The 13931-nt window shown below is 55.4% G+C and overlaps 1 protein-coding gene and 1 long non-coding RNA gene across 2 annotated transcripts in view; one reads left to right on the top strand and one right to left on the bottom strand.

Moving 5' to 3' along the window:
- Positions 1–13931, top strand: part of MLPH (melanophilin) — a 40635-nt gene that overhangs the window by 6984 nt on the left and 19720 nt on the right. Inside the window, exons 3-4 of the mRNA XM_032407810.1 lie at positions 12929–13150; positions 13293–13405. Of these exons, the coding sequence (XP_032263701.1) occupies positions 12929–13150; positions 13293–13405 (335 nt within the window). The remainder of the gene's footprint in view (positions 1–12928; positions 13151–13292; positions 13406–13931) is intronic.
- Positions 3890–6510, bottom strand: LOC116634507. Its single transcript, XR_004299989.1, has 3 exons — positions 6343–6510; positions 4082–4241; positions 3890–3973 (listed from the first exon to the last, which is right to left on the bottom strand). It is a non-coding gene; the product is annotated as an uncharacterized LOC116634507 (long non-coding RNA).

The following is a 13931-nucleotide window of genomic DNA, read 5'->3' as shown; positions in this document are numbered from 1 at the left end:
GACTTTCCAGCCTGCATTCAGGTGTCCCTTGAATAGTTTTATTTCCTCTTGACCCAGCTTCAGGGTCACGTTGTCTCCTGGACCAGGTGATGCTTTGGCCACGACATGGCGAGCTAGAGGTGATAAAATAGGGAAACACCCAGAATGTCGGGATGGAGGGGTTTTAGGATCAAGGCTGGCTTTGTCTGTCTTTCCAGTGTGTTGGATGGCACCCATCCTCAAATGGGCAGCCATGGATGGAGTCAGCACCCACCGCCATTATTTACCCCCTTCACCTGTAACGCTTAGCTGGGCACTGTGCTCCTTTCTGACCCTTTCTTGGTGTCCGTGGCAGCTGGTAGACCTATTGAGAAGGAGACCCTGGAGCAAAGATTCATGGAGGAGGGGGGCAGCACTCCAGGCGGAAGCAGAGAGGAGGTAGGAGAGGAGTGGGGTGCCAGCCATGTGGGGCCTCTATGGGACTCAGACCTTCGGAGTCCCAGCCGCCGTCAAGCAGGGGAACAGTGAGACCTGGCCCTGTAAGCCGTGGGCTCCGAGAAACGGGCAGCTGTACTTAGAGGACGGAGCCAGCAAGTCTGCCCACAACCGGTCATGCGGGTACCACGGGAGACTCCAGGGTCGGGGCCTGAGTAGCTGGGAGGATGGGTTCTCTGCCTCCCCTGGGGAAGGCGAGGTGGAGCAGGTTTGGGGGAACCAGGAAAGGGTTCAGACAGGTTGCGGTTAGGTTGCCTGGGGGACATCAAGGGGACAAGTTCACACGCGTGTGCTGCCGGGCGCTCAGAAGGGAGGGTGGAGTTGTCACCAATAGATGGTATTTGTATGAATTTCCTGGGGCGGCTATACTATAGTCACTGGGAATTCAGCGGCTCACGATGCGTACATTTCTCATCGTTCTGGAGGTAGAAGTCTTCAGATCAAGGTGTCAGCAGGCCTGAGTTCCTTCTAGAAGCTCCAGGGACGAATCTGTCCATGCCTTCCCCAGCTGCCAGAGGCGTCCACACTCCCTGGCGCCCGGCCCTGCCTCTGTCCTCAGGGCGGCCAGCCTGGCATCCAGCCCTCACTCCGCTTTCGTCCTCCTTCTTCCTCTGCCCCTTGTAAAGACCTGTGATGACACTGGGCCCGCCCAGATAATCCAGGGTGACCTCCCGCCTCAAGATCCTTAACTTAATCACATCTGCAGGGGCCCCTTTGCCAGGTGAGGTGACATATTTACAGGTCCAGGGAACCAGGAACATAGGACAGTTCTCACATGGGAGGAGTGTTACTCGACTGACCCCAGTGTGTCGTCACTAGGCAGGAGGAGACCCCTGCAGGAGGGAGTCCAGAGAGAGAAAGACAGGGCCCCCAAGGAGACAGAGAAGGACCAGCTGTGCGGGGAGCTCTGGGTCCCAACACAGAACAAAGTCCATAACAATGGACAAGCCACTAAGAGAAGCAGGCGTGGTTCTGGCGGGCGACCCCGGTGTCAGTGGGGAGGGGTCCGAGTCGGTGTCGCCAAGGCCTCCCGCTGCCCCCTGCCCCGCCCGCACCCCCGCCTTTCTGCCGTGGGCTCCTGGTCACCCCCTGGGTTTGGTCATGAGGCCGCTTCCACCCTGCTGGCCTCTGGGGACTGCCAGCCCCTAAGGCGCCCCCTCGAGACCTCACACTGGAGCCCACAGGAGGCCTTGATCTGACCCGACCTCCAGGTCCAAGTGGGGGCCAGAGCTGCCCGCCCTGCGCTCCGCCCCTTCTCCCTCTGCTTCTGATGACCCACTTCTCCACATGCTGAAGCCCCTCCCTCTCTTTCCTTTCTTCCTGTGAACCCTCCAGTGCCCTCTCACTCTTACTCACAGCAGCTCCCCTGCCCTGGCCGTGGCCACCGGGCCCTGCAGAGGGCCACGAGCTCGTGCCAGCAAAGCCAGCCTAGCCTTCCCGCTTGGCAGCAGCCCCTTCCCCTCGGATGGACCAGACCCTGCCTCCAGGCAACCCAGCAGTTGTCGACTTTTATTTTAAGTATATATAGAAACACAGATAAATGGGAAGGAGGGGAACCCAGCTCTCAGGGAGCAGACGGAGGACCACCTGAGCCAGGTCCCAAGAGGCAGCCTCTTTCCCAGAGACCCTTGAGCTGGGCGGCTCCACCTTCATCTAGACAGCTGAAGCGGTCTCGCAGAAATCCCTGTGTTTCTTGCGTGAAGGTGAGTCCTATTCCTTGGGTCATTTCACATTGCCAAGAGGAGACAGGCCCAGCTGATCTCTCGACGCTGTTGGAAACGGAAGGCTCCTACAAGGATGCGGACCGTGACTCCCCCGGTCCTGCGTGCAGCCTGTGGCCCAGGCCAGGCCCCCGGGGCCAGTAATGGTCAGGGTGCCCCCCTCATTCAGCAGCGTCTGATGCCGTCTGCTCAGAAAGGGCCAGTCGTGGAAGTGGGAGGTGGGGTGTGGGGGGATTGGCCCGCTCTGCTGTGTCTACTGGGCCTGCCACGTGCTTGGGGTGGGCCTGTGGAATACCCGCTCTCAGACCGGAGGCGGCCGTGTCTACTGGGCCTGCCACGTGCTTGGGGTGGGCCTGTGGAATACCCGCTCTCAGACCGGAGGCGGCTGTCTGGGGGTGTCATGAGCTGCAGAGAGGCCGTGGCGGGGAAGGTCTGTGTCACGTGAACACTGAGCCAAGCGCAGTGAAGCCCACTGGCCTTACCGTGACTGGTTCTCGCCGTGCAAACGGCTCTAGCAGGTGATACGTTTGGGATGTAAAGAGTCATTCTGGGAGGGAGGTGGAAGGGAAGGGCTTTTACAGTTCTTATCATTTTTGATGGTTTCGTCTCTTGTTCACTGTGCTGTTGGTTAAATATGCAGCAAAAACTAAAGCCGCCTCCGACTGTGAGGAACCTTTTCTGCAGTGTCCCCCTGACCCCGGGCCGCCACAGGACCCAGGCATGTGGTCCCGAGGCACAAGGGTGGGCGTGATGGGTGCCAGGAGGTCAGGACACGTGGGTTCAAGTCCAGCCCAGGCAGGCAGCTTTGCCGAGAAAGGGCACGGCTCAGACAGCCTAAAGATAAAGACTCTGGGTTCTTGACACCAGACTTGGTTGACAAAGCAGCTAACTCGAGTTCTCTGCTCCGTGAACCAGTCATGGGCCAAGCGGAGAAATCGGTCATCCGGAGACCACGAGCTGGGTAGCCATGTGACAAACCGAGCGGCTCGGGAATCGCTCCAGTGGGTTTCTGATGTGTTGGCCATCCTCCAGAAGGGACACTAAATGGAAGGCTCGGCTCAAGGAACCTGCCGCAGTCACTGATGGAACTGAGTGAACAGGGAAGAAATTGTGAAACCAAGAAACACGTTCACTAAATGGAAAGAACTTTCCTATCCTGAGTGCGTCAGGTGGACGCCGTGTCTGGGCCTGATTCGCCGGGAGCAAATTTGCCAAGGGGCAGTTTGCTAAACAACCAGCTCACCGAACATACCAACTGGAAAACAGACAACAACGATATTTCCTTTAATATTTACAAGTTAACAGAAATGCATATTAGGTGGATTTCTCCCCAGACGTGGAAGTGCCAATCCGCTGTAAAGGACGTAGGGACAGGGCCTGGGTAAAGACTCCAGCACCTCTTCCCAAGCTGTAGAAGCAACACATCTTTGGGTCTCCTCTGTCAAAGCACATGACAAATGAGCTGGCCCAGATCCCTGATATTTGGGAGGATAGGCAACACAGATGCCTTCCCTCCGAATCGACTGGAAGGAGTTTTCCTAGGTTCTAACTCATGAGTGGCAGGCACCACATAGAGAGCATCCTGAATGGGGGGCTTTCCTTGCAGGCTGTTTCGGGAAGTGGACGAAAAGGAAGGGGGAGGCCATGCCGTCTTTGATGTAGCCCCAGGCACATAGAAATCTCTCCCTGCAGTTGGCATGTGGGACCAGGGACTTGGGAGTGGGGTGTTTACCGTACAGCGTGTCCTATTATTCCTGGCTTCCCATCAGGATGTGATGCTGCACTCCAAAGAATCAAAAATTCAAAGATATACAAAATTAGGATGTTAAAAACCTTGGCATCAGTAAGTGCTTTAGGATAGATTTAACTTACTACCTGTTTCCTACCATCGAGTCCTGAGCAGTGGGCTATATAATGAGGACGTGTGTCTTGCTGTGGATGAACTTCAAGCCTTAAAGTCGGGCAGACCCTTGTGTGAGAGCATGGTCCTCTTTATGCCCAGTCTGCTACCCGGTGCAGGGCCTGGGCTGTGAGCCATCCCGGGTTCTAGGGAGACAAAACATAGGATTATCTTAGGACGCCTGGGTGGCTCGGTCGGTTAAGCATCTGCCTTCGGCTCAGGTCATGATCCCAGTGTCCTGCATCCGCTCCCTGCTCAGCGGGGAGCCTGCTTCTCCCTCTGCCCCTCCCCCCCTCCGCTCTTGTGCTCTTGCTCTCACTCTCTCTCAAATAAATAAATAAAATCTTAAAAAAATGTAGGATTATCTTCAGTGACACAGAAGAGTGTTTGGTAGCATGATGAGAGGATATTCTGATCCAGCAAGGATCTTAAGAGTGAAGAACTAGGAAGACCCTAATGTCCAAAATTACAAGCTTTTGCTAAATAACCAACTTGAACCATGAATTCAACAATGGATCACCTGGCGCCCGTTAAAAATAAAGTTGTAGCAATAAATCTTCATGACCAGTTCATAAGGTATTAAGTGGAAAAGCAGATTGTGAAAATGTATGGGTTTATGACGTTTCACTTTCTAAAAATGCAGAGAAAGGTCTAATAATAACAGAGGCTCTGTGCTCCCTGAGCTTTTTCTTGCTCTGCTCCCCTGCACTCACGTCTGGGGGTCTAGCCCCTTCTGTTCCTTTTGCTGATCCTCCTGGACCCCCCGGTATTCACGTTCAGAGGGTCCAGGGCCCCACCTCAGCTCTGCTCTGTGCACGCTCACTCCCTGAGGGATGCGCACCAGCACCGTGGCGCTGATGCTCCCTAGACCCGCGCCGCCCAGTGGAACGAGGAACTAACTACGTGTGCTCCCCAGGCTGTGGCCAGTAGCCACCTGCGCCTGTTGAGCCCTTGAAATGCGCCTGACGCACCTGGGGAGCCAACTTTGTCTTTTTTTTCTCATTGTAACTAACTTAAGTAGCCCCATGTGCCTCGTGGCTGCCATATTGGACGGCGCGGGTCTAGACAGCAGGTCCCAGTGTGTGCCCTCAGCCGAGATCTGTCCCCAGAACCTGCGAGGCAGGTAGACAGATGGCTGCGGAGCACGTCGGCCGGGGGTCCAACCAGTATCTCTAAGATAGCGCGTCTAAGACAGGTCTGGATTCCCCCAAGGCCCCCCTTCCCCATCTTGGAATCAGCCTGGCTGCTGAGGTCAAGTGCTCAGGAATCGCGGTCATTTCCACTCCTTCCCTGTCATCCTACATTTCATGCCTCAACAAACCCTATTGGCTCAGCCCTCAAAATAAATCCCGGCTGTGGCTGGCCGGCCACACAGAGCCACCCCGCTTCATGCCACACCATCTCTCTGCTGGACATCTCCCCTCCACCCTCCCTGCCCTGTTGTCTTTCTCCCCGTGGCCCCCAGGAGTCGCCTTTCCCCCAGGTCTCCCTGTTGCACCCTCCTTCACATCACTCGTATCCCTTCTCAGACATCACCTCCTCAGAGAAGCCTCCGCAGATTGCCCTTTCTAAAATAGCCACCACTGTCCCAACACTACTTCCTTCTGCTTATCCCTCCGCAGCACTCAGGGCTCATCTAATATATGAGTCATGTACTTGTTGAGTAGAATCTGTCTCCCCGCCCATGTCTAAGCCCAGTGAGGACTCAGTTTTGTCACTAGCGCCCAGAACAGTGCCTGACCACGGAAAGACAAACGGCTGTCTTTCGATGTGCACTTGGGGCTTTGTGTTAGATCATTTACTCCCTAGACAAGCTTGCCACGCAGCTGCTCTTCTTATCCACATTTCCAGGAGAGGCCGCTGAGGATGGGCCAGGCTCCCCGGCTGTGAAGAATGTCCAGAAATGAATGGTTAACTGTGGGACTGTGTGGGGGAGGGGAGATCTTGCCGCGCATCGGTTTGTCATATCGCTCCTCTCTGTGTTCAACATTCATCCTCGTTACTCGGCTATTAAGGAGTCTTCGCTACAGAAAAGATAGGCGTGATTTTTTAATGCCACGTAAGTAAAGAGTAGCACCCAAGGAAGCCTCCTGGAAGGGAACATGCAAAGAATGACCCAGCTCTTTAACTCCCTCCGTCTGGGGAAGAGCGGGGGCTGCAGACACCTGCATCCTTGACCCGACGGCCATGCGCAGCAGAGAGAGAGGCGAGCCTCCACCTGGCGTTCTGGAGGCCGTACGTACTCACAGCTGGTTTGCGGGCTGCCTCCTGGGCTCCAATGAGGTCCCGAGTTTGCAGGCTGCTGAGCTGCACCCCCATCTACGGAGGTGGCTTCTCAACTGCATCCGTGCTGGGAAGGATTGAGTAACCCCAAAGCACGGGGGGCGAGAGAGCTCAGGCAGTGACTCATGCCCCTGGGCGAGGACAGAGCTTACCTAAATAGAACACCCTGTTTTCAAGGGCACAGCCTGAAAATCAAATATTAGCCCTGCGAGCCTTCCCGAGAAGGGCAAACAGGTGGACCTGTGGATTCGCAATCTCTACAAACAGATCGGGGTTCCCGAAATGCTCTCTGAAAGCTCTCCCAGCGTGAGACGTGGGCAAACGAGGCAGGCGTTAGAAATACTGCTACCAAGGGATGTGAGGTCCCCCTAGCTGGGGGGCCACGTGGGGCCTGGAGGGTAGGCTCAGCCGGAGAGTGCCCCCGGGGCTCCCGGGACACCAGGGGCCTCTGGCTCTCACAGCAGCACACCGGTCAGACCTGTCCTGCTTGTCGTCCTGTGGTCAGTCTCCTCCAAGTACTTCACAAAACGTTAGCAAGTTTCTGTTTCCCATCATTATCCTTCCTGGCATTTATTCATATAGTCAGGACTTTGGATGCACATACTTGCTCTTCACCTCTCCTTACGCCACGCTGTCCTTCAGTTGTGACTGAACATCCTGCCTAGTTTGGGCGCCGTGCTTTCCGTGATTTAGCATCCTGATGCTGTGACTCATCGGTGCCTTCTGGCCCCAACACCGCATTCCTGGGGTCACGCCTGGGATTCTTCTCTCCGTCTGGAGCACATCTGCAGGTTATTTTCTCAGGAAGGGCACGGGCTGTGGAGTTGACAGCTGGGAGTAAGATCCGCTCGCCCACTTTCCCTCCAGAACCCTGGCAGAAAAACGCGCCCCCAAAGACGCCCACCTCCTGATCCCCCAAATCTGTGATTGGGTCAGGTCATGTGCCGAAGGGGGATGCGCTTGCGGATGCAGTGAAGGCTGCTGATCAGCTGGCCTGGACTTGGGGAGACGGTCCTGGGCCCCCCATCTGGGCTCAGGGTGATCACAAGGGGCCTAGCAGGAGGAAGGAAGGGGGGGAAGGACAGCGCTGTGAGGAGCACCCCACCAGCCGTGCTGGCTCTGAAGGTTAGAGGAAGGGGGGCCGTGGGCCAACAGTACGCCCTCGGGATGCTGGAAAGAGCAAGAGAACAGATTCTCCCCCAGAGCCTCCCGGAAGGATTACCGTCCTGCCAACACCTTGATTTTGGCCCCGTGACCGCCACGTCAGACTTCTGACCTCCAGGGCCATCAGATGAAAAGGCCGTGTTATTTTAAGCCATGAAATGTGTGGGCATTTGCCAGAGCAACAACAGGGAATTGCCCCGTGGCCGCCAGCTTCCTCTCCCCGCCTCACAGAGAGCCACCGGCCCGCCGGCTCATGCTTCCCCAGAGCGAGCCCGCCGCGTCCCAACCGAGCGCTGCGGGCCGTCCGCATGTGTGTGGCCGGCAGTCCAGCAACTCCTGATCTGAAGACCCCGCTCCTTTTCTTCTCCTGCTTGGGAGAGGTTTCCTGTATTCTTCCAGGGATCACTGCTTCCGTGGCACGGTCAAAACTCAGAGCCACCCAAGCTGTGCCGAGAAGAGCAGCTCCTTAACTGCCCGTCTGAGATTGCTCGTGGGCCCCCACCGCCCGAGCGGGACATGGTGTCTGGTGTCCGACACTCTGCTCGCTTACACCGACTCTTTACGCCCTCGTCTTGTCTTTCAGAGTCCCCCATCCCCACGCCCCCTGCTTCTGGCCCTCGGGGTGACAGAGTTGCTGGGGTCTTGGCTCCACACACTGCCCACTGGCTCCTTGCTGGTCCCTGAGACAGAGTGGAGGGTCAGGTCAGCTTCCCGAATGAAGACCATCACTTATGAATCGTCCTGGCCGGGCGTTGGGAGTGGCCAGCCCCCACCCCTGAGATCCCTGATCCCAGCCATCAGCCTCACGTGCTGCGGCCTCTTCTCCCCAACCCTGGACTCACAGTCCCCGGGCCTCTCAGCACCTCATGCTGTCCTCCAGGGACAGGGTCTAAGGATCACCTGAGCAGAAGGCCTGGTCCGAGCTCATGCCTCTTTCAGCGACTGCTGGGGGACGTGGGTGCCGTGGCCACCGTGTGTTCCTCCCTAGCTGACCCTGGAGGGTGCACCACCAACCCCTGGGTCCTGGGCTGTCCCCAGTACTCACACGCTTCCACCGTGCTCCCCTCAAGGCTCCCCTCAAGATTCCCCCCAAGGGGGGAGAGCAAGGACACGTGGGTCTGCCCTCTTCACGTCGCCCCTAGCCCTTCTCCCTTCCACACCCAGTCGTGGCTGAGAGGGAACTTGCTTTCCCTGTCCTGTCCTTGCACCAGACCGGCCTCATCCTGCGAGGTCACTAAGCCTCTCTTGAGGACAGCGGGCATCTCCCCTCCACTCTGGGCTCTGGATGTTGGCACCCCAGGGCAGGCTGGAAGTCGGCGGGCAGAGCACAGTGCTGTGGGTTTCTGATGCCAGGGTCACCCCTCTGCTGAGCTTCTCCTCCATCTGTCCCTGATTTCACCGCCGCCCTTTCTCTCCTCATTCCTATCCCTTCAGCCTTTGCTCTGTATCTGGGGCAGCAAACTTGCTCCAGAATCAGCTGTTCTCAAGCATTTTGGCCTCAGAGTCCCTTTACATTCTTAAATTATTGAGAACCCCAAAGAGCTTATGTTCATATGGGTTATGTATGTCAATACTGACCCTATCGGAAATTAAAACCAGGCATTTTAAAAAACATTCATTCATTCATTCATTGAAAAATAACAACAGTAAACCCCTTACATGTTAACATGAATGACATTTTTATGAAACATAACTTTTCCTGAAACAGATGAGAAGACCGGCATGTTCTTTATTTTTGGAAATCCCTTCCACATCTGGTGTAATAGGAGATGGTTGAATTCTCATTTTGGCTTTTGTTTTGAATGTATTGTAATATGTTGTTTTGGCTGAAGAATTTGAAGAAAATCTAGCCTCGTACTGATATGCAGTTGGAAAAATGGGGCATGTTTCAGTAGTCTTCCCAGATGATTTTTTTTTAAGATTTTATTTATTTATTTGATAGAGTGAGTGAGAGAGCACAAGCAGAGGGGGACAGTAGAGGGAGAGGGAGAAACAGACTCCCCGCCGAGCAGGGAGCCCAGTGTGGGGCTCGATCCCAGGACCGCAGGACCATGACCCAAGCCGCAGGCAGACGCTCAACCATCTGAGCCACCCAGGTGCCCTCTTCCCAGATGATTGTGGACGTTGTGCTTTGATACCACGTGGGAACCCAGCAACGGGTGATTTCTTCAAGGTAGTTGCACGGTGGGATCTGAACGCATATCAGTGAACTAAAATCCAGCGATCTGTCCTGCACTCAAACTGCATCTCGTATCCATGTGACGTTTTGTCACACCATATACAGTTTCTAAATGGTGACACATTTCATTATATACCAAAAAAATCACATTGATGGCCGTCACCGCTGATCTCATCAGCAACATCTAAGTGATGGACGCTGTCGAGCTCACGGTGGCAGACATAAATTTCCCAAGATTCTTCTCCGTGCTCGAAAGCTTGAGTTTTGTCGTGGGCCACAAATATCGTCACTTGTTTTCCTCAAGGTGACGGGCTCACAGTGTTCATTTCTAAGAGAATATCTGGCAAACACCCAAGTCAGAATAGTTTATTTTCTAGTTGTGCTTTTAAGTAAAAATGATGCTTCGTGAAAAAAAGAAAGTCTAGTTCATGTTGGAACTCCAGCAACTGGCTGCTTCCTTATATTGAGACCTCGGTGGTGCTTCAGGACGTGGCAGAAATGCTTTCAGGGCGTGCTTCTCGTTTCTTCACATGGGACATTAAAAAGACATGGGCTCAAGGGTCAAGGTTAGTAAGATGAGTAACTTACCGTAGCATCAAGGACATGCCTTGAATCAGGACACACTTCATCAAAGACATGCTCTTTGCCTTTGTGACAAACACCGCAAGGACTGCTGGTCCGGTTTGTACCTCTGCCTTGACCCATGCCAAGGTCCTAGCTGTTTGGCCGCCATTGCTTCCCCACGGGTGCAGGAGAAATAACATCTCAGATAAGAGAGAGAACATCTCAGCATTGTTACTAAAATAGTTTTGACCTTGTGGCGCCTCTTAAAGGGTCTTGAGAACCTCCAGAGGTCCCTGGACCACACCTTGAGAACCACTGTTGTAAATCGTGGGACGTAATATGTACGGTGGTAATTCCGGCCCATTGTCAGTTTCCATCCCTTCCCATGTTTGTTTGGACCATCTCTCCTCCACCTCAGTGAGCATAGCCTGTGGTCTTTCCATCTCAGCCTGGTTCCTTCTTTATCTCCTCCTCTCTTCATCCCAGTTAGTGCACTAAGCACGCTTGTTTCAGGTCTTCTTCTGGTTCTGACAGTCGATCACATTCAGGGTGTCTTTTCTTGCCGGGGCTGACTTGAACTGAGAGCTACATGTTGGGCCTTTGTCTGCCGATGCAGCCATCGTGGGGTGACATCTGGTCGACCCAGTGTTTCCAACAGGCAGGGTGTGTGGATTGCTCTGGCCCCCGTCACCTCCTCCCCATGCGGCTCCAGGTGGTGTGATTGCCCCTGAAATACGTCAGTGTCCAGCCGCCACCCACGCGGCTCTTACCTCAGAGGACTTCCGGCCCCAGGATTCGGTGTGTGTCCTGCAGGTCCTCATCCTTCTTCCTGCTGGGCTGGGGGTATGGCTTTGCCTGGATGCAGAATGAGGGGCGCTCACTGGGAGAGAGGTGAAGGGGTGGCCTCTCGATTTTCTGGCTGATGCAGATACTGTCTGAGGGGAAATGGAGGAGGTTAGGCCCTCCGCACCTGGCTCCAGGTGCCTATGCCCCCGGGCTCGGGGCAAGGACGTCAGCGCAGCTTTATCCGTGGATGACAGCTCCCCACCCCCCCGGATTGCTGCCAACACAAGGCCATGTTTTCTTGGTTGTCAAAGCTGAGACGAGAGTTTCGTTTGTGGGCCCGTGTTCCAGAGTGTTTGAGCAACGAGCTGGGAGCGGGAAATCAGTGAAGTGCAGTCAACACCACTGAAAACCAGGAGTAGTGTCCCAGAGCTTTCTAGAGGCCCTGCCTCGTCTCCCGCCTCCACCGCGCTCCGGGGTGTCCCCTTCAGAAACCACAGGCACCGACTTCCCACAGGACAGTGGCACCCAGGGTCGGTCTGATTTTTGTCACTAAGAATGGAGTTAAGTGGATCTCATCGAAAACCAAAAATACTGCATTTTGCAGACATTCTCTAAAATCCAGAACAGATGGAATGTGCCCATGATGTGGAGGGGACATTTCCCAGTCAGTTCAATTTGGCGAGCCCACCAGGAAGGTCTGGGGGGACCGTGGTTTTCCCGGGACATCCTAGTGTTGGATGTTTCCTGCGCTGGACACCCTCCAAACCAGACCATTGCAGCCTTGCTCTGTGGGAACAAACCTGGGGGGGGAGGGCAGCTCAGCCTGCTCCCCTGCTGGAAGGGACCCAAAACTGTTTGCGAGGAGATGCCTCCCGTCTTTGTCCCAGGACACTTGTGGCCTCCTGGGGAGAGTGCCGTGACCTGTCACTTTCTCAGTAGGGTGCCAGCCCAACCCCCACTTCCCTGGTGCTGTCCTCTGCACAGAGCCCTTAGCTCAGGCCAGCGTGCAGAGCAGGGCCCTATAGAGAGGAGCACAGCCTTGCCCTTGTAATGAGCTTTAGCGCTGCCTTCTCTGTGGCTTCTGTGGCAGCTCTGACCAGCCTGTGGACCACCTGGAATTTTCTCTCTTCTCTAACCTCCTCTTAAACAATTAGAGTGGGCAACAGATTGGGGTTGGAAATAACCATGTGGCCTGACCAGGTGCACCCCCAGGACCCTACCTGGCCCTGGCCCTGCTGGGCTCCCCAGAGCCACCGACCTCACCCCCTCCAAGGAAGGTGACTGCAAGCCCACCCTCATCCGGTGAAACGGGGTGCTGGAACACAGTCTCTGAGCTCTGGGCTGTGCATCAGAAAAGCTCCGGGCTCTGTCTCAAAGCTAGAGTTCAGGACCTCGGTCCCTCCTCTCTCCATCATGAGTTAGGTGGTGTGGGCAAGCGGTGACAACAGTCCCAGCCTGTGATTCTGAGACTTGATGGGTCATGGCCCTTTGGCACTGGATGAAAGTCACGGGCATGCAGCCTGGAAAAATGTACGATTGTAAAGAGTCACGGAAATGTTTAAATGCGACTTCATTTCTATAAAAATAAGGTGTTTCCATTCCAGCCTACCCAAACTGCACGTTTGACCCCCAACTTGTGGGCTTCCCACTTGGGAGAGAGTGAGAGCGTGGAGCTGGCTCTGCAGATGGTGAGGGCTGCCTGGGGGTGCCTTGACCCGTTTTCTGTATATGAAAAAGTTCCTGTGTGTGTGTGTGTGCATGTGTGTGCTTGCACACACATGCGTGCAAACATTTAAAACCTGTTGCAAAAATAAGGCAGGCGTCTCATAGATTCCTTGTTTCTGGTATTTTCCTAAGGGGGTTGAAGGGCCGGATTAAGAAGGAGAGTTCCCAGAGGGAGCTGCTTGCGGACACGGCGCACCTGAATGAGACCCACTGTGCCCGCTGCCTGCAGCCCTACCGGCTCGTCGGGACCCCCAAAAGGCAGTGCCTGGACTGCCGCCTCTTCACCTGCCAAGACTGCAGCCACGCCCACCCGGAGGAGCAGGGCTGGCTCTGTGACCCCTGCCACCTGGCCAGGTAAGCCACGGCCTGGCGTCCAAGGGACCCTGTGGGTGCTAGGGCCCGACGTGTCCCCCCGGTGGGGCTGGCTGAAGAGGGGTGGGCACGGACGTGTGCCGCCTGGCACAGCGCCGCGGGCCTGAGCTCGCTGTCTCTGCAGGGTTGTGAAGATCGGCTCCCTGGAATGGTACCACCAGCACCTGAGAGCCCGCTTCAAGCGCTTCGGGAGCGCCAAAGTGATCCGCTCCCTGTGCGGACGGCTGCAGGGGGGAGGTGAGGAGCGCACCTCTCACCGGGGTCGCTTTTTGTTCCCACGCCTGTTTTGGGTTTCAGGACCAAGCAGATCCTTTGGAATGGGTGTGTGCCCCTGTCGGTCCCTTTCGGGTGTTTTGTACAAGGTTGGCTGCTCTCTGTGTGGTGCGAATTTCTGCACACCGCTCCCCGGCCTGGCCCCTGGGAAGTCCTGCATGCTGTTCACAGCCCCACTATTTGAAATCCTATTTTTCAAGGCTTCCTAGCAGGTTGAGAACTCATAGCTAAGGTCTCAAACTCAGTGGCTAGTCGAATAACCAGGCGCTGGTTAATACAACACGTTCTCCAGGCCCTTCCTCCCTGGGCGTCTGATGTGGGGCCTAGATTTGCTCTTTTCAACAAACATTCCCTGTGCGTCTGATGGGCCGAGGGGTCTTCCTGCAGCTGGAGGAGCTTGGTCTGGCCCCACCCCAGGGCTCAAGGGTGAGAACCACAGGGAGCAGGGCGGAGAGCCACACTGCAAAGTGTTTGAGAATCTCGACCCCAA

Source organism: Phoca vitulina, unplaced genomic scaffold, assembly GCF_004348235.1.
Source record: "Phoca vitulina isolate PV1807 unplaced genomic scaffold, GSC_HSeal_1.0 scaffold1, whole genome shotgun sequence".
NCBI lineage: Eukaryota > Metazoa > Chordata > Mammalia > Carnivora > Phocidae > Phoca > Phoca vitulina.
This window is presented reverse-complemented; position numbering and strand designations above follow the sequence as displayed.